Below are 21123 nucleotides of genomic sequence, written 5' to 3' on the forward strand. Positions count from 1 at the left end.
GTGTCAGTGTCTACAGACATGTTTAATACTCCGTTCAATTGTACAGAGCAAATATGAACACAACAGTCATTTATATGTGCACAGAGCAAATAATGATCACGCCATTCAGTTGTTTCGTTTATCGGTGGGGATTGATTGCTACACAAGCTTGCGATTGAACACGAAAAATGCTTTTGAACTTGCAATGGTTTTTAACCTTCCCGGCAAGCAATAGGCATCAAAATGCTTTCTTGAGGACTTGATGTACAAACTGCCTGCTTTATTTCAGAGCTACAAAATGCACACAACATACTAGCTCAAGCATGTCAACCAAAAACACTCATACTATGCTCAGCTGGGAAGAAATGGTTACTCTAGATTACACTACTGTTACATGAGCGCGGTTTGTTGGGCATCAAACCTGACAGTTCGCTGCCTGCTACAAACCTGTACTCCGGTTAAGGAAAACCCCTTTCCCAGGCCGCAGCTCTTCTCGATCTCAGCCCCAATAAACTTCTACTGCATTCGAGGGCCAGAAAGGAAATCACCTGGTCCCCTTCCAGTCAAATGTCATTGCGGACAGCACTGTATCAGCCGATATCCTATGAACCCGCAAAGTTAGGTTGCCTATCACCGCCAGAAGAATCATCCTCTTGGCTCTCATCAACCATGGGGTTGCTGCTGGAATTAGACAAGGGGGGAGCAGCATCCTCTGAGGATGAATCCATGTTCGTTATCTTCCTCCTCTTCTTGGAACCCGAGGATTTCATTACATGACTGGAGCGCTTCCGACCCTTCCGTTTGCCCCTTGGCAGACCTTGTTGCGACTCGGAACTACCCTCTTCTCCCGGATATCTTTCAGCCTGGTTTCTTGTCTTCTCGGTTTCCATTGCATCAGCCGACGAAGGGTCGCTTTCCACCTTACGTCGTTTATTCGGATTCACCTGAAACAAAAACAAGTCGAACCCTCATCCATCAGACCAAGCACAACATTTGAAATAGATTCAGTAGAATGCATCTTCAACCGTCAGACAATATATAATCCTTTTGGTATGGCACATGGCTACTGCAGTAAAATACTTTTCATGCATGGTCTGGTTTGGAAAATAATATTATATTTTACGTTTCTTCCAGCAGACAGCTAAAGTAGTACTCCCTCCAAAGATTACGTTCTGTTCTATTTTTTCTGTTTGCAGCAAGCTTGTACATAGTATTCCCCTTTTCCCTACTGAACTAATTTATAGGGCAACATAAAATTGAACTTCCAAAAATCAGACAACTTAGTTAAATGAATTTATATGATGATTTCATCCCTAGAAGCTAAACACTTGGTCACATGAGTTTACATGATGATTCTGTCCCTAGAAGCTAAACACTTGTTTAAAACCTAGTTTTAGCAGTTGTAATCCTTATTGTAACAAACATTGATACAGGCACCGTCTAAATGGGAAAAAAAAATCTCCCTCGTCAACTTTAAAGATCAGGGAGTGATTTAAAGTTAGTAGAGGACCCCAAAAATGCGACGTACAGCACTGCATTCATGTCAAATTCTTGTGTTTTCTCCTAATCCTGCACTCCTGGAATTCTCTGTGTCATGTGGGAACAGGCCCAGCGCATCACACTCGTCATCAAACCACAGCAGTCACACCAGGGGAACAGGACCAGGTGTGCAGACTGTAGTGTCAGAGAAAGGGATCTCTCGCTCCTATATTATCTTGTTAGTTTGCTAGCCCTTTAAACTGAGTAGACATCTCTTCCTCCTAATTATCTTGTTAATTTGTTAGCCTCTTGAGGTGCTATTTCCCTATGTAAGCTGGTTATAAAAGACCTAGCACTTCATGAGAAAGAAAAAAGCAAGAAGTTATCTCCTATCTCATCTAGCTCTCTTCTCTCATCCCTACTCTGCTTCATCGCCTACTCTGGCTATCAGAATCTTACCACCGCGGTGGAACGGCTGGCTGTTCTCCAGCCGGTTTCCGTCCACTGCTTGTGGCAGTCCTTAACCTCAGTTTGCAACATTTTGATAGTAACATTGAAATGAAGGATTTTTACGACATGAAACTTTTTTGAAATAATTATATCTCTGTTTGCTAAGTATGTAAATTTCTCCTTAGTAACAAGGCCAAAACCAGGGTTTTACAAGTTTTGAATTCTTTTTGGCCCGTTTGGATCATCCTGATCATGCCGCCATGGAGTACTAGTGTGCCATTTGGTTCATCTTGTAAAAAAATGACAGCAACAAATTTGGTTCATCTTGTGTGTGGCATTTGAAAATGTGAACTAGAAAGAAATATGCCAAGTGACTCAACAGTCTCAAAACCATAAGCGGGAACAGATACATGTGTCTAGATACGAAATCTAAAACAAGTAATTTGGGACGGAGTGAGTACTTGTTAAGGGTGATAAAATTAGGCTGTGTATTACTCATACAGGGAAATACAAATACAAATATGGATAACTTTTTTTTAGAATTAAATATGGATAACTTTGAAGAGAAAATCTCACCTTTGGAGCCTGGTAAACAAGGTGAGCCCACTCGCTCTTTGTCCTGAGACAATCATCAACAGCATGCAAAAAGCTGGAATATGAATAATCTTCTCCTTTGGGTTTAACTAAATCCCTCCAATGCTGAGAAGTAATATAAAAATCAGTGTGAACTTAAGAAAAATGAAGAAAAAAGATCAATTTTACAACCTTCAACTCTTGCCCAAGTCCACTTACAACCTTCACCTCTGAAATCGGTTCACTTTTCGGATGGGGCCAAAGTTGTAAAGCGAATGGATTTCATAGTTTGGGGTTAAAAATAAACAGTTCAGGAATTAGGAGTTGAACATTGGCGAGAGTTGAAGGTTGTAATAAAGTGGACTCTTTTCCATAAATGAATACCATACATGAACTGCTCATGTAAATAACATACCTCACCGATAGCATCACACAGTTCGTCATATGTTATATTTCTGTTCCTACTGATGATCTCATCAATGAATCCTGTAGATAGATTGTATGTCAAGCTCATGGATGTCTACAGGGGGGAAAGCAAAATGGAGTAATGAACTGAACAACATACCAGGTAAACTGCGCGGAAGACCGTTATCCATCCGATCGTCCTTTTCTAACCCAGTGGTAGCTTCGTTTGAACACATACCATGATTTTGCTCTTCCAATTCTGCATTGTCAGCTAATCTGCATGAGTCCTTCACAGAAGGAGTACGTTCGGTGCTATAATCTTTATGCCTTCGTTCAACAAGAGACACCTTTCCTGACCTCTTGTTGTCACCATTATCTCTCAATGCGGCATCATCTTTGTTTCTCTTCTTTAACACCTGTGCAAATAGACAAACTCAATTTTTTTTACATAAATGAAATGAACATACATTTATGAAATTCAGTACAAGTGATTCTTACCGGTGTTTGATCCCTTCCTCCATGTGCTGAAGACCGCTTGGAAAAAACAGACGCTCCAGTTTGATGTAGCATCTGGCTACCTGTTTGTTGGCCACGTGTCACCCTTGGTACTCTTGGGGAGCTATTTAATTGTTGATGTAATAACAAGGCCAGCTACGAAAAATAAGTAACAGGAAGTGAGAAATCCTTTAACTTGTTTATCAACAGAAATATTTGATAATGGGAACTTCATTATAATTCACACCTGTTCATCACTCAATGAAGATGTCGCATCAGAGGCTCGCAACTCAGTTGATGCTGAATTAGTAGGGCCCTCTTGTGTGACATGAACAAAGCGGTGATGGGTCTTGTCTTTTTTCTGGGATAAATTGGAAGGCATTGCCTTGTTCCGAGAATGCAATGGTGGCACTTCTCCATGGAATGATCTTGCTGTGGTGCCAGCTGTCATAGGTGTTTTTTGTGACTGCTCCTTTGAGGCCGGTACTCTAAGTTTGGCTGAAGGCACATTTGATTTGCTTGTTTGAGATGATTTTGGTGCAGAAGAAAGGGAGCCTTTCAGTTGAACTTTCTCAGAGGACCTACTAAATTCTTTGGAACTCTCAGCAGAATGCTTTACAGAATCATGTTTGCTATCAGCGGGAGTAACCAACCTCGTCTGTTCCTTTTTCATTAAACGGCCAGTCTTCCCTCCTGATGATGGTTCCGCTGAAACTAAAGAGTGTGATATCTCAACATGGGAATGTGTAGGACCAGAAGAGGCTGTGCAAACTTTCTGAGCACCTAAAGCTGAGTTTTGCTCAGGTATTGTGTGCATCTGACTTTTTGTCACGGAATTTAGAAGATCAGAGCCTGAATCAGAGATAGACTTGGCTGAACTTCTTTGAGTGGTCAAAGAACCTGCACCAATCCCTTGACCTTGATTATCGCTCCTATGCTCATCATTAATGAACTGGGTAGCCTTTGTTCTCTCACGATCCTGAAAATTAACCCCTCTCTTAATATTCTTTGATTTTGACTGAATCGGCAAAGCTAGTACACTAGCAGGAACCTGCAGATTTGAAGAAGCTTGATTTGGTTGTTTCTGAAGACCCACGTGCACTTTCTTGGAACCAGCATGGATACGCGTACCTCCATCCATTTCTGCAACAGTGTAATGTTACAATCATAAGTAACACTACAGTGTTTCAAAGGTATTTTCATAGTCATCAAATCATAATTCTGCCAAGATAGCAGCTGGGAGCTTTAGTTACCTGCATTCACTATGCCGGATTGTAAGCCCACATTATGGCTTCCTTCAATGTGTTTCTTACATATGCTAACCTGCATAGTCACAGTGTTCTGTAGATGTCAAGGACTAAATACACTTCATAAAATAGACTGCAGATCATAGGAAACAACCTTCAGAAACTCAAAGAAGTCACTGAATTAAAAGGGTATATATATTTATTCCATTAGATAAAAAAATTAAACTTATGGTGTTTGACATGAAACTATAAATCTGTAGCCGCTTGTGAAGTAATAAAGAACATAGGCTATAAGCGACAACTCTACAAGCTAAATATCTGCATATGGCGGTATATCAACTACAAAAATCTTATTAGGCATTCACTTAAAGACCGTACATTAAACAGTGTTGCCAAAGATGCTAGGCGAGCAGAAGCATGCTACATAGTGCCTAGATGGCCACTGTGCCATTATAAAGAGACATGGTTGGTACACAATTTCAACAAGAACACACGAATAGATGACCACCAAGCTACCCTTTTGTCCTAGGATGCTACTTCACTCCTGATGATTAGCGGTGTCATTCCTGCCACTCCAATAATCAGCAACAAAACGACCACCACCGTGGTAGCAAGCGGCAACAAGCGACGGCGACAGAGGTGCCTAAATCATTCCCAGCAGCACCGCATAATTGACGGCAAGTCAGAAGACTCCACAACGTCGCGTCGCTTGCCATTTTCTCCCACCCTATCCAGCTCTGAAGCACTGCCCAGACACTGTCTTTGACCACTTCCGACCGCAGAACATTTTTTTTTATAGCACAGGCAACAAACAAGCTAATATTACTGACACAATCAAGCACCGCACATTTTCATTCCAAAACATATTTAGCACAGAAATAAACAGTTGGCGCACTATCACATACTAACTCATTTAAGAAAAACAATACTTACAAAAATGCATCAACATAAAAATTGTAACAGAAACAGAAAAGGCAACACAAAGTCTCTTCATCTCTATTCTGCGCCAGGAAAATAATGAAGTTCACTCTTCCGGATATTTTGGATCTGCCAACCGAATTGCATAACGCTGCGTTGGGATGTTTGTATTGGAGGGCTCCGTATTGAATTGGTTGGAATACCAATTCAACAAGGAAACCGAAATCGGCATGAATACGAATTCATCTGTTTGGTTGGTCACTGAATTGACTATAGACATGAAACATCAAATTTATCCATATACATATGATCAATCTGACCATACATATGAAACATCAAATTCGTCCATACACATGAATCTGAACATACAACTATCTCTGGTTCAGTGAGATAACCAGAGATATTTTAGGACAAAGGCAAGGGAGTGACATGGGGCGGCTGTACTAGTGATGTTCTGGTGGATGTACCACCGACGCATCCAGGGACGATGCCGGAAGCGGGAGGCACGACCCAGGCGGCAGCAAATGGGGAGGGTGCTGGCGACGCGCCGGGCAGGGAAGGGAGAAGGTTGTCGGCGCATCTAGGGAGGAGCAGCAACCGGGGATGGGGGAGGCAGTCGCGACCTGGTAGGAGGAGGACCGACGGGAGATGGGGAGGAAGGGCGACCTGGGAGGACGAGGAACAGACGAGGACGGGGGAGATGTACGAGGAGGGGGCCAGAGAGGGAACATGCCTGGACGCAGGCGAGGTCAGGCGCCGCCGCCCGCTCTGCATTTTCACCTTATTTGTTCGAGCAGGGGAAACAGGAAAGGGGCGTGAGGGCTGAAGCGGTACATTTTGCGAGATTTCTCGATTCAGCGCAATTCGGAGCGGTAGACCTCTGTATTGCGGATGGGCACTTCCTGTGGGAGTGATTCAGCCTGAAATTTGGTTTCAATACAGATTGCCAATTCAGTGTCCAGCCAAACAGGTGAATTGAAAGTTTATCAATACAAAATCCAATTCAAGGGCCCCAATTGAGACATCCAAACACAGCGTAATTTTCTTTAGGACACCCAACAGTAGTAGCTGGACACACTACGCCATTTGACTGGTCAAGCACAAAAAATACATTGCTTTAACAATCAATGTTTTATTTCCCTCATATATGATATCCTCTTCCTCACGCATCACCCCTGACTTGTGTTTGGTTCGTTTGACCACCTGTTGAGGCACAGCCTTGATGATGGCAGAGCAATCTCTCATGCTAGTGCCACCTCACGACAAGACGCCCTTTTTGGCAGAGCATCACCACCACCTCAATGCTGCTAGAGAAGACACGCACTAGAAGATTTAATAGTTCTTGGTTTTGGGTAAAATCAGTGTTGATCTAGGTCACCGCAATAGTAGTAGTGGGGTTAATTATATTAAATCTCATTATGTGTTTTTTACGCCACCACAATTCAGCGGCCTCCCACCCGCTTGACAATTACTCCCTCCGTAAAGAAATATAAGAGCGTTTAGATCACTAAAGTAGTGATCTAAATGCTCTTATATTTGTTTACAGAGGGAGTAGCTGCCAACTTGATAACAATTCCCTTATGCCCTTCCATGAAGTTATATCAGACCAGTCAATCTCTGATTCCCATTACCCTCAAAGCAACTTCAGCCATCCCTTATCACCTACTTTTGGGCTCTGGGGCAAAAAATTCACTCCAACCCTCCCCTTACTCACCTCCATAAACCAGGGACCCCTCCTCAACCTATTTTCTCACTACATGTAAAAAGGCAGGGACCATCCCCTCCCCCGAAAAACACCAACAGACACTGTTTTCTTTGCTGACCGCCGAAGTTCGCCTGAGCACGTCGGCATTTGGCAGAGCTCACCAAAGCCCACCACAATTGACTGAAGCCCATCGGAGTTCACCGGAGCCCATCGGAGTTCACCGGCCGCCAACTGCTAATTTTCCTTTTCCTCTTTTTTTAATGTGAAAAGAATAAAAGGAGGCCCCTAAATTAGAGAGCGAAAACCTCTAAAAAAGGTTTAGGGGACTGGTTGGAGTTACTCCCTTCAGGTCATGTCATCCAGCATTATTCTGAATAACAATTATTCCAAGTGTGAACATCATTCACAATAGAACCATACACTCTCACAAGGTTTGACTTGCTAATTGTTTTTCATGTGGCTTAGAACAAGAGAACATCCAATCTAGGATTCCAGTATATACGTCATCATCATTACACAAAAAGGTAAAATATAAATACTCTACTCCTCTTCAATTTTTTGGAAGCTCGGCATTAGCTGCCAGCCCTAATATGGCATGGCCTGCCAGAAGGTATTAATGGGATAGCCATCCATCACAGCAAGTTTTTCGTAACTGAATTCTATGTTCATATCCACGCATAGTGTCATGTCAAATGTCACATGCCACAGCCAAGATGCATTCGCAACTCTAATTATCACTCTGAAAAGAGTGCGATTGGTAGAATTCATAAGACATGGAGATTCAACTATTGAAATTAAGGTCATGTAAGAACCTAAAATGTAAATAGTTTATAATGATTTATTATTAACATATGTGGACCAACCGAAGTACTATGGGAAGCCAGGACATGGAGAACAATTCACTGCAAATATCGATGTTGTTTGGGATGAAGATACATTGCAGGTGGAGGAAATCAGGTGCTAGAGGCAGGGAAATCCACTGTACCGGCAAACAAGAAAACCATTTTAAGGTACACCAATCTAAAACTTAATTTGGTTAAGCTGATCAGGACAAGTTAAGTAATTACATTTAAAACGGGCTATTCTTGAGGTAGCAGCACAACTCGACTTGTATGACCACATAACAGATTAAACTCTCTGGATGTGTGTTCTTGAAGTAGCAAATGGCCTACTGATTAGTCAAAATGCATATTCCAGCAGAATATAAAGTAGAAAACAGCACTCCCACGCTTTTCCAAACCAACAACACTAAATAAAGGCAATAGATTAAGTATTGTGTGGTTTAATTGCATACAATATACTAACCTCTGCCTTGACAAAACGTGAGTGTGCTTCTTGTTCTGCCACAGCTGATGTAGCTTTACCTCCAGAGGAGATCTCCAGTTTAATAGACTCCTTATGTTCGTCCTTTTTCAGCATCCTTGTAGTTCCCTCAGAACTCCTCTTCTCCCCACTCAGTTCCAAGGATTCCTTCATCTTCTTATTGGCTTCACCAACCACTTTAAAATCAGAATTGGCCATGGTAATGTCGGCAAGCTGATCGTTATGCCTGACATCAGGCATGTTAAGATCCCCTTTCGACTCAAACCCATTATCCCGTGTATCAGCCTCTGTGGCGATCTTGGATGCTCCTAAAATGAACAAACTAACAATCTATAATCGAAACGTAGGCAACATCATTGAAAAACTAACTGTTCTGTGTGCAGTAACTAAATAATAAGAATCGTGGCCAAACTAATCACCTTTTGTCTTGGCATCTGTCCGAGGAGGAACCTCTTTTGCGCCTTCAGCCTTCTTGCTTAGGGTTTGAGCATTCTTGTTTCCCTTATTCCCAATCGGGAGGGATAATCTGGCCGCCGGCGCTGGCACTGGCACGGGCGCCGTCTCCTCCTGCTTCTCCCTGGCCATGGCGAAAAGAGCGTCGGCGCCGTCCTTGTCCTCGGCCCTCTTGTCCTTGTCCTCGGCCCAGGAGGGGAACTCGCAGTAGCGGAAGCCGAACTTCTTGGGGACGTAGCCGGCGCAGCGCCAGAGGGCGGCGGAGAAGGCGGCGGAGGGCGGGGATCCGCGGAAGAGGGAGGCGTCGGCCCCGCCGCCGGGGAGGCCGTGGACGTGGACGCGGGCGGGGAGCGGGACCTCAGCCCACCTGCGGTAGAGCGGGGGCGGGCGGTGGGTGGGCAGCTCGGCGAGGAGCTCGGCGACCTCGGTCTCGTCGGCGGAGGAGGGGGCGCGCTTGTGCCGGCAGTTGTGGCAGGAGAAGGAGGTGTGCACGCCCCGGACGTAGCGCGCGCACCGCGTGTGCACCCAGACGCTGCAGTCGTCGCAGCTGACCATCTCCTCGCCGTCGTCGAAGGTGACGCCGCAGGAGCAGTCCACCGTCCAGGAGCCGTCCACCCAGTCGTCGGCGGGCGCGGGGGCAGGGGCGGGCGCGGCCGCGGCCGCGTGAGGGGCCGGCGGCTCCGGGCGGTGCAGGCGGCCGCCCTTCATCGGCGGCGACGGGGGGCAAAACCCTAGGTCCGATTCGCCGGATTTTTTTCTCTGCTCGTTTGGGTAGAAAGGGGAAGGGGAAGGAGGAGGCGTGGACGAGGGAATGCTCGGGCGGAACGGAATAGGGGGGAAAGTCCGATTTACCCCTCGAGAAGGGATCATCGTTTCGATGGTGAGCGGTGACATGTGTTTGGTTTGTGGAGTACTGTAGTGGTTATGGGTATTCCACACCAACTGGTTCGGGATAGCCATTTTCTGTGTTTGGTTGAGAGTATGAGAAGTAGTTATAGATAGTTAATTTTATGTCTGGTTGGAAGGATAAGAGATGGATAAGTTGTTGAGATACTCTTTTTAGTAGAAATGGTGAGATTACCCACTATACGTGCCATTTGAACCATATTACAGATTTCAGAAGACTGTGCCAAGATTTTCCTATATGTTAACAATAGTTTTGAAAGTTGCACAAGTTCTCGTACACCAACAGTAATTTTGAAAAAATCATTAACTCATTGACGGATTTTAAAATTCACAAGTTCATACATAACCAGCCATATATTTGGCAGTGCACACAAACAACTCTCAAGTAGTATTGTCCTCAATTCACAATTCAACTCCATTAGCACATGTCATTGTCGTGAGTGAGGACGTACGCGTGAAACACGCACATGTACAACATGGCTGAAGCACATCACAACATGATTCGATCTCGCCACCGTCTGGCAACTCTGGTTGCCCCCCACCCCCACCCCTACAGCCACACGCCTGCATGTGACGCCCTCGGCCCTTGCAGCCACACACCGCCGCGACACCCCTGTTGGTTGCCTTCGCCACCTCCATCACATGAGATCTGACCGTCGATGCCCCAAATCTACGGTGGGATAGGGGATACCTAAGAGAGAGAAGAGATAGGACACAGACGTGCCTTGGTCCGGCCACCGCATCGACGCCACTAACCTTCGTCCAACCGCTCACTACTAGGAAATACCTTATAGGTAGAACCTTAACGGAAGCATTGGGTAATAGGCCACCACTACTGCTACTTAGCAGTAGCGTCGGTCCTCAGTAGCGCGTTGTTGCCAACAAGCACCACTGCTAAGTTGTCCCCACCTTACCCACCGGGGCTATGTTGCGGCTTGAATTACGTCGGTATTTCCTCAAAGAGGAAGGGATGATGCAGCACAGCTATGGTAGGTATTTCCCTCAGTGATGCAAGGTTATCGAACCAGTAGGAGAATCACGCAACACTACGTGAACGACACCTACACACAAAGAACAAATACTTGCAACCCGACGTAAAAGAGGGGTTATCAATCCCTCCCGGTAAAAAGATAGATAAAATTGTAGTAGATTGAATAAATAGATCTCGCGGGAACGCGAGATAAAATAAATAACAATAAATTACAGTAAGGTATTTTTGGGTTTTTGGATTAATAGATCTGAAAATAAAAGCGAATAAGAATAGATCTCGAAGGCAAATATGATAAAGAAGAGACCCGGGGGCGTAGATTTCACTAGTGGCTTCTCTCGATAAAAATAGCATACGGCGGTTAACAAATTACTGTTGGGCAATTGATAGAACTTCAAATAATTATGACGATATCCAGGCAATGATCATTATATAGGCATCGGGTCCAAGATTAGTAAACCGACTCCTGCCTACATCTACTACTATTACTCCACACATCGACCGCTATTCAGCATGCATCTAGTGTATTAAGTTCATGAAGAAACAGAGTAATGCAATAAGAATGATGACATGATGTAGACAAGGTCTATTCATGTAGGAATAGATCCCATCTTGTTATCCTTAATAGCAACAATACATACGTGTCATTTCCCCTTCTGTTACTGGGGATGAGCACCATAAGATCGAAACCATCACAAAACACCTCTTCCCATGGCAAGAAAAATCAATATAGTCGGCCTAACTAAACTAAAGATTTGAAGAAGAAATATGAGGCTATAAGTAATCGTGCATTAAGAGATCAAAAGACTCTAATAACTTTCATGGATAAAAACATAGATCAGATCATAAACTCAAAGTTCATCGGATCCCAACAAACACACCGTAAAAAGAATTACATCAAATAGATCTCCAAGAGACCATTGTATTGAGAAATCAAAAGAGAGAGAGGAAGCCATCTAGCTACTAATTACGGACCCGTAGGTCTACAATGAACTACTCATGCATCATCGGAGAGGCACCAATGAGGATGATGCACCCCTCCGTGATGGTGTCTATATTGGATCTGTGATTTCTGGAACTTGCGGTGACTGGAATTGTGTTTCGTTGACTCCCCTAGGGTTTTTGGAATGTTGGGGTATTTATAGAGCAAATAGGCGGTGCGGGAGGCCCAGGCGCGCCCAGGTGGGTTGTGCCCCCCTCGGGGCACCCCTCTAGTACTTCTTCGGCCCATCCTGTGTCTTCTGGCCTAGAAAAATTCTCCAAAAAGTTTCGCTGCGTTTGGACTCCGTTTGGTATTGATTTTCTGCGACGTAAAAAACAAGCAAAAAACAGCAATTGCACTGGGCACTATGTCAATAGGTTAGTCCCAAAAAATGATATAAAGTTGCTATACAATGATTGTAAAACATTCAAAAATAATAATATAACAGCATGGAACAATAAAAAATTATATATATGTTGGAGACGTATCAGCATCCCCAAGCTTAATTCCTGCTCGTCCTCGAGTAGGTAAATGATAAAAATAGAATTTTTGATGTGAAATGTTGTCTAACATGTTCATCACATATTCTTTTCTTTGTAGCATGGACATTTGGACTTTTATATGATTCAATGCAATAGTCTAGTTTTGACATGAAGATTTCAATACTCAAGCATATCAACAAGCAACCATGTTTTTTAAAATATTGACACTAAAGCAAGTTATCCCTAGCCTATTATGCTCAATCATTGATTCATTCATGAAACACACTCGCATATTAGCTACACCCAATGCTCAAGTACGATCGTAATGCCCCTTAGTTGGTGCTTTATAAGAGAAGATGGAGACTCAAATAAAAATTAAAATTGCATAAAGTAAATAAAAAGGCCCTTCGCAAAGGGGAGTAGGGATTTATAGAGGTGCCAGAGCTCAAAGCGGAAAAAATAGAGATAAAAATATTTTGGGTGGCATGCTTTTCCTGTCAACGAAAACGATCGAGTAGTTCCCAATACTTTCCATGCTAGATATATGATAGGCGGTTCTCAAACGGAAAATAAAATTTATTCCTTTTTCCACCATACTTTCACATTCCACGGCTAACTGAATCCACGAGTGCCGTCCATGCCAACACTTTCCAAGAAATTTATTATTTGACAACATAAAATAAATTCATTTTTTCATTTCGGGACTGGGCATTCCTAATACCTTTGTCGTACACTCGTGCAATGACAAGTGAATAAACACTCATCTTGAGAATAACACATCCAGCATTGAAAAATATCAGCCACCCCCTACCGTTTCACGAGCGGTACGAGCACACAAAGAAAAGGAGATTTATTTTGAAAATTAGATATGGCACAACAAATTTGCTGAGAACGGCAAAAGAATACCGCATATAGTTAGGTATAGTGGACTCATATGGCAAAACTGGTTTAAGGATTTTGGATGCACAAGTAGTGATCATACCTGGTGCAAATGAGTGCTAGCAAAAGATTAAGAAGCATCCAACCAAGAAACGAAAAATCTCATAAGCGAGCATTAAGCATAACTAACACCGAATAATGCACCATGAGTAGGATGTAATTTCATTGCATAACTATTGACTTTCGTGCTTGCATAGGAAATCACAAACCTTAACATCAATATTTTTACTAAAGCATAATTACTCATCAACATGACTCACATATTATATCATCATATTGTTGGGAACATTGCATGGAAAACAAAAAATTTCTACGCACACGCAATGATCTATCCATGGAGATGCATAGCAACGAGGGGGAGAGTATGTCTACGTACCCTTGTAGACCGTAAGCGGAAGCGTTTCACAACGCAGTTGATGTGTTGAACTTTCTTCGTGCTCCAACCGATCTAGTATCGAACGCACGGCACCTCCGCATTCTGCACACATTCAGCTCGATGACGTCCTCCGCCTTCTTGACTAGCAAGACGGAGAGGTAGTGGATGAGTTCCGGCAGCACGACGGCGTGGTGACGGTGATGGTGATGTGATCTCCGCAGGGCTTCGCCTAAGCACTATGAAAATATGACCGAGGGAGTAAACAGTGGATGGGGCGCAGCACACGGCTAAGACCATGTTGTGTCCCTGTGTGGTGCCTCCTCCCCATATATATTGGTGGGAGGGAGGAGAGGTAGCCAGGCGCGCCCTAGGGCTGGCCGTCGGCCCCTAGGGCCCATGCCTTCCCTGTGCCCCCCCTTTCCTTGTATCAACAAGGTGGAAGGAAAGAGGGGGAGAGGGAAGGAAGGGGGAGTCCTACTCCACACTTTCCTTTCCCTCCCCTCTTTCCTTCTCCTCCTCATAGGGCCGACCTCTATAGGGGCGCACCAGCCCCTTGTGGGCTGATGTGTTCCCTCACTTGGTCCATAAGGCCCATATATTTGCCGGGGGTGCCCGAAACTCCTTTTCGGTGACCCGATAAGTACCTGGTACCCTCTGCAACACTTTCGGTGTCCGAATACCATCATCCTATATATCAATATTTACCTCTCGACCATTTCGAGACTCCTCGTCATGTCCGTGATCTCATCCGGGACTCCGAATAACATTCGGTCACCAAATCACCTAACTCATATAATACTATATCGTCAACGAACGTTAAGCGTGCGGACCCTACGGCTTCGAGAACTATGTAGACATGACCGAGACACCTCTCTGGTCAATAACCAATAGCGGAATGTGGATGCCCATATTTGCTCCTACATATTCTACGAAGATCTTTATCAGTCGAACCATTATGACAATATATGTAATTCCCTTTGTCCATCGGTATGTTACTTACCCGAGATTCGATCGTCGGTATCTCTATACCTAGTTCAATCTCATTACCGGTAAGTCTCTTTACTCGTTCCGTAATACATCATCTCGTAACTAACTCCTTAGTCATTTGCTTGCAAGGCTTCTTATGATGTGTATTACCAAGAGGGCCCAGAGATACCTCTCTGATACTCGGGGTGACAAATCTTAATCTTGATCTATGCCAACTCAACAAACACCTTCGGAGATACCTGTAGAGCATCTTTATGATCATCCAGTTATGTTGTGACGTTTGATAGCACACAAGGTATTCCTCCGGTATCCGAGAGTTGCATAATCTCATAGTCGAAGGAATATGTATTTGTCATCAGGAAAGCAATATCAATAAACTAAACGATCAATATGCTAAGCTAACGGATGGGTCTTGTCCATCACATCATTCTCCTAATGATGTGATCTCGTTATCAAATGACAACACATGTCTATGGTTAGGAAACCTTAACCATCTTTGATCAAGGAGCTAGTCTAGTAGAGGCTCACTAGGGACATGGTATTTGTTTATGTATTCACACATGTATTTAAGTTTCCGGTCGATACAATTCTAGCATGAATAATAAACCTTTATCATGAATAAGGAAAATATAAAATAACAACTTTATTATTGCCTCTAGGGCATATTTCCTTCAATCTCCCACTTGCACTAGAATCAATAATCTAGTTCACGTCGCCATGTGATTAACACCCATAGTTCACATCGCCATGTGACTAACAACCAGAGAGTTTACTAGAGTCAATAATCTAGTTCACATTGCCATGTGATTAACACCCAAAGATTACTAAGGTGTGACCATGTTTTGCTTGTGAGATAAGTTTTGTCAACAGGTCTTCCACATTAAGAGCCGTATGTAATTTGCAAATTTCTATGTCTACAATGCTCTGCATGGAGCTACTCTAGCTAATTGCTCCCACGTTCAATACGTATCCAGATTGAGACTTAGAGTCATCCGGAACGGTGTTAAAGCTTGCATCGACGTAACCCTTTACGAAAAACTCTTTATCACCTCCATAACCGAGAAACATTTTCTTAGTCCTAAGGATAATTTTGGCCGTTGTCCAGTGATCCACTCCTGGATCACTATTGTACCCCCTTGCCAAACTCATGGCAAGGTACACTACAGGTCTGGTACATGATAACCCACAAGTATATGGGATCGCAATAGTTTTCGAGGGTAGAGTATTCAACCCAAATTTATAGATTCGACACAAGGGGTGTCAAATAATATTTGCAAGTATTAGCAGCTGAGTTGTCAATTCAACCACACCTGGAGATTAATTATCTGTAGCAAAGTGATCAGTAGAACGGTAATATGATAGTTTTGATAATAGTGGTAGCAGCAATAGTAACGATAATAGTGATAGCAGTAGTTTTGTAGCAAGTGCAATAGTGACAGTAGCAATAGTAACTTAGCAAGAACAATATGTAGGAAAATCGTAGGCATTGGATCGTTGATTAGTTGGATGATATTCATCATAAGACAGTCATAACCTAGGGCGATACGACACTAGCTCCAGTTCATAAATATAATGTAGCATGTATTCCGTAAATAACCATACGTGCTTATGCATGATACGTCTCCAATGTATCTATAATTTATGAAGCATTCCTGCTATTATATTATCTATTTTGGATGTTTACGGGCTTTATTATACACTTTTATATTATTTTTGGGACTAACCTATTAACCAGAGGCCCAGCCCAAATTGTTGTTTTCTTGCCTATTTCAGTGTTTCGAAGAAAAGGAATATCAAACGGAGTCCAAACCGAGTGAAACCTTCGGGAGCGTTATTTTTGGAACGAACGTGATCCAGGAGACGTGGAGCTGAAGTCGGGGAAGCTTCGAGGAGGCCACAAGGCAGGGGAGCGCCCACCCCCTAGGCGCGCCCTTCACCCTCGTGGGCCCCTCGTGGCTCCCTCGACCGACTTCTTTCGCCTATATAAGTCTGTATACCCTAAAACCTTCGGGAAACACAATAGGTCGGGAGTTCTGCCGCTGCAAGCCTCTATAGCCACCAAAAACCTCTTGGGAGCCCGTTCCGGCACCTTGCCGGAGGGGGGATCCCTCACTGGTGGCCATCTTCATCATCCCGGCGCTCTCCATGACGAGGAGGGAGTAGTTCACCCTCGGGGCTGAGGGTATGTACCAGTAGCTATATGTTTGATCTCTCTCTCTCTCGTGTTCTTCATTTGGCACGATCTTATTGTATCGCGAGCTTTGCTATTATAGTTGGATCTTATGATGTTTCTCCCCCTCTACTCTCTTGTAATGGATAGAGTTTTCCCTTTGGAGTTATCTTATCGGATTGAGTCTTTAAGGATTTGAGAACACTTGATGTATGTTTTGTCGTGCTTATCTGTGGTGACAATGGGATATTCACGTGATCTACTTGATGTATGTTTTGGTAATCAACTTGCGGGTTCAATGAACTTATGCATAGGGGTTGGCACACGTTTTCGTCTTGCCTCTCGGGTAGAAACTTTGGGGCACTCTTTGAAGTACTTTGTGTTGGTTGAATAGATGAATCTAAGATTGTGTGATGCATATCGTATAATCATGCCCACGGATACTTGAGGTGACATTGGAGTATCTAGGTGACATTAGGGTTTTGGTTGATTTGTGTATTATGTTGTTATTCTAGTAAGAACTCTATGATAGATCGAACAAAAAAAATAGCTTCGTGTTATTTTACTACGGACTCTTGAATAGATCGAGCAGAAAGGATAACTTTGAGGTGGTTTCGTACCCTACCATAATCTCTTCGTTTGTTCTCCGCTATTAGTGACTTTGGAGTGACTCTTTGTTGCATGTTGAGGGATTGTTATATGATCTAATTATGTTATTATTGTTGAGAGAACTTGCACTAGTGAAAGTATGAATCCTAGGCCTTGTTTTCTAGCATTGCAATACCGTTTACGCTCACTTTTATCATTAGTTACCTTGTTGTTTTTATAATTTTAGATTACAAATACCTATATCTACCATCCATATTGCACTTGTATCACCATCTCTTCGCCGAACTAGTGCACCTATACAATTTACCATTGTATTGGGTGTGTTGGGGACACAAGAGACTCTTTGCTATTTGGTTGCAGGGTTGCTTGAGAGAGACCATCTTCATCCTACGCCTCCCACGGATTGATAAACCTTAGGTCATCCACTTGAGGGAAATTTGCTACTGTCCTACAAACCTCTGCACTTGGAGGCCCAACAACATCTACAAGAAGAAGGTTGCGTAGTAGACATCAATGCACTACAAAAAAAGACACATCCGTGACATTTTGGGCTGAACGATTTTTTTTGTCATAGTTACGACACTTCTATGATGATAATTATGACAAAACCCGGTATCATCATAGATGTGGTGGGTTCCTACTTCTATGACCAAAAATCATGATAGAAAATGGGCTTTTTGTCTTGGGCGGGCCGGAGACGCAGCTGCATGACATTCTTTGGGCCGTCCATGATGGAAAAAACCGTGGTAGAAGCGAGGGCAAGGGAAATATCGAGGAGTTCCCGGTTACGGTGGGTGGTCGGGGGCCGAGCGATGCGCATTTCTCTCATACACGTACGCGCGTGAGTGCGAGGCGTTATGCTCTAACTGAACCCGAGCGAGGCGTTCACCTAACTGAACCCGAGCAATTGCACTGCAGGCTATGCGTTACTGAACCCGAGCGATCGATCAATGGTTGTTAACTGAACCCGATCGAACGATTCCTTCGCTACTACTGCTAAGTGAAGCCGGTCGATGCTGCCTCTGGATGAACAGTGAGTGTTGTTGGGGGTGTTTGGATGAACAGTTTCCGTGGGGGGTTGGATGAACAGGACCCCGTGGTGTTGCTGCTGGATGAACAAGACCCCGATCGATCGAGCCGGTTGGGCGTGGATGAACAGGACCCCATGGAGGGCTGGATGAACAGGACCCCGTGGAGGAAAGGTTGAACAGTAGCTGGTGGAGGGCTGGTTGAACAGTAGCTAGTGGAGGGTTGGATGAATAGTTGCCCGTGGAGGGGTGGTTGAATAGGACCCTGATGACCCACAAGTGTAGGGGATCTATCGTAGTCCTTTCGATAAGTAAGAGTGTCGAACCCAACGAGGAGCAAAAGGAAATGATAAGCGGTTTTCAGTAAGGTTTTCTCTGCAAGCACTGAAATAGTAGGTGATAGATAGTTTTGTGATAAGATAAATAGTAACAAGCAAAAAATAAATAAAGTGCAGCAAGGTGGCCCAATCCTTTATGTAGCAAAGGATAAGCCTGGACAAATTTTAATAATGAAGAAGGAGCTCCCGAGGACACATTGGGAATTATAGTCAAGCTAGTTTTCATCACGTTCATAAGATTTGCGTTCGGTACTTTGATAATTTGATATGTGGGTGGACCGGCACTTGGGTACTGCCCTAACTTGGACAAGCATCCCACTTATGATTAACCCCTATTGCAAGCATCTGCAACTAAAAAAAGGAGTATTAAAGTAAACCTAACCACAACATTAAACATATGGGCAACCCCTAACGAAGCAATGCATAAACTAGGGTTTAAGCTTCTGTCACTCTAGCAACCCATCATCTACTTATTACTTCCCTATGCCTTCTTCTAGGCCCAAATAATGGTGAAGTGTCATGTAGTCGACGTTCACATAACACCACTAGAGGAAACACAACATACATCTCATCAAAATATCGAACGAATACCAAATTCACATGACTACTAATAGCAAGACTTCACCCATGTCCTCAGGAACAAATGTAACTACTCACAAAGCATATTCATGTTCATAATCAGAGGAGTAATAATATGCATAAAGGATTTGAACATATGATCTTCCACCAAGTAAACCAATTAGCATCAACTACAAGGAGTAATCAACACTACTAGCAACCCACAGGTACCAATTTGTGGTTTTGATACAAGATTGGATACAAGAGATGAACTAGGGTTTTGAGAGGAGATGGTGCTGGTGAAGATGTTGATGGAGATTGACCCCCTCTCGATGAGAGGATCGTTGGTGATGATGTTCGTGATGATTTCCCCCTTCCGGAGGGAAGTGTCCCCGGCAGAACAGCTCCGCCAGAGCCCTAGATTGATTCCGCCAAGGTTCCGCCTCGTGGCGGCGGAGTTTCGTCTCGTAAGCTTGCCCACGATTTTTTCCAGGGTAAAAGTGATGATATAGCAGAAGATGGACGCTGGAGGCCCACCAGGGGGCCCAGGAGATAGGGGGCCGCGCCCTATAGGGGGGCGCCCCCCTGTCTCCTGGACAGGGTGTGAGCCCCCTGGCCTATTTCTTTCGCTCATAAATTCTTAATAAATCCAAAAAGTTGTTTCGTGGAGTTTCAGGACTTTTGGAGTTGTGCAGAATAGGTTTCCAACGTTTGCTCCTTTTCCAGCCAGAATTCCAGCTGCCGGCATTCCCCCTCTTCATGGTAAACCTTGTAAAATAAGAGAGAATAGACATAAGTATTGAGATATAATGTGTAATGACAGCCCATAATGCAATAAATATTGATATAAAAGCATGATGCAAAATGGACGTATCAACTCCCCCAAGCTTAGACCTTGCTTGTCCTCAAGCGGAAGCCGAAATCGAAAAATATGTCCACATGTTTAGAGATAGAGGTGTCGATAAAAATAAAATACGGACATGAGGGCATCATGATCATTCTAATAACAGTGACATATATAGATTTTGTCATATGATTTCCTATGCTCAAGTAATAAGCAATTCACAATGTCAAGTATGGTTCATAAACTTCATTGGGAACTAACAAACTATAATCTCAGTCATTGAAGCAATTGCAATTTATCGTAACATCAGAAAGAGTCAATAATAGAGCTTTTCAACAAGCTCACATACTCAACTATCTCGTAGTCTCCCATAATTGCTAACACTCACGCAATACTTGTGGTTATAGAGTTTCAGCCGGACATTGAGAAAGATAGGGGCTTATTGTGTTGCCTCCCAACGTATTCACCTTTAGGTGATGTCAACAATAATAACCTATGCCAACTTACATCCAATTGGATATATGTATCATGATCTTTCAAACACGAGGAGCTTGCCAAAGGATAAAATGAAAAAGGGGAAAGGTGAGGATCACCTTGACTCAAGCATAAAGTAAAAACATAAAGTAAAAGATAAGCCCTTCGCAGAGGGAAGTAGAGGTTGTCATGCGCGTTTAGGGTTGATGCACGAAATCTTAATGCAAAAGAACGTCACTTTATATTGCCTCTTGTATGTGGACCTTTATTATGCAATCTGTCGCTTTTATTACTTCCACAACAAGTTCGTACAAAGCTTATTTTCTCTGCACTAATAAGTCATACATATTTAGAGAGCAATTTTTATTGCTTGCACCGATGACAACTTACTTGAAGGATCTTACTCAATCCATAG

General features: G+C 43.5%; 1 protein-coding gene across 2 annotated transcripts; it reads right to left on the reverse strand.

Annotated features, from left to right (window-relative positions):
• Positions 1-238: 238 nt before the first annotated feature.
• On the reverse strand, positions 239-9750 carry LOC119362058. Of its 2 annotated transcripts, XM_037627229.1 has the most exons (10): positions 8994-9750; positions 8557-8882; positions 4635-4704; positions 4433-4524; positions 3629-4360; positions 3385-3537; positions 3047-3302; positions 2897-2967; positions 2485-2607; positions 239-923 (listed from the first exon to the last, which is right to left on the reverse strand). In XM_037627229.1, exons 1-10 carry the CDS (start codon positions 9733-9735, stop codon positions 582-584), a joined length of 2907 nt encoding a protein of 968 aa, XP_037483126.1. In that variant the 5' UTR covers positions 9736-9750; the 3' UTR covers positions 239-581. The 2 variants fall into 2 exon arrangements, with proteins under 2 accessions (XP_037483126.1, XP_037483125.1); XM_037627228.1 differs by having other exon boundaries at positions 3629-4524.
• Between the last annotated feature and the right edge of the window lie 11373 nt (positions 9751-21123).

The sequence above is a fragment of the Triticum dicoccoides genome, chromosome 2B (genome assembly GCF_002162155.2).
Source record: "Triticum dicoccoides isolate Atlit2015 ecotype Zavitan chromosome 2B, WEW_v2.0, whole genome shotgun sequence".
NCBI lineage: Eukaryota > Viridiplantae > Streptophyta > Magnoliopsida > Poales > Poaceae > Triticum > Triticum dicoccoides.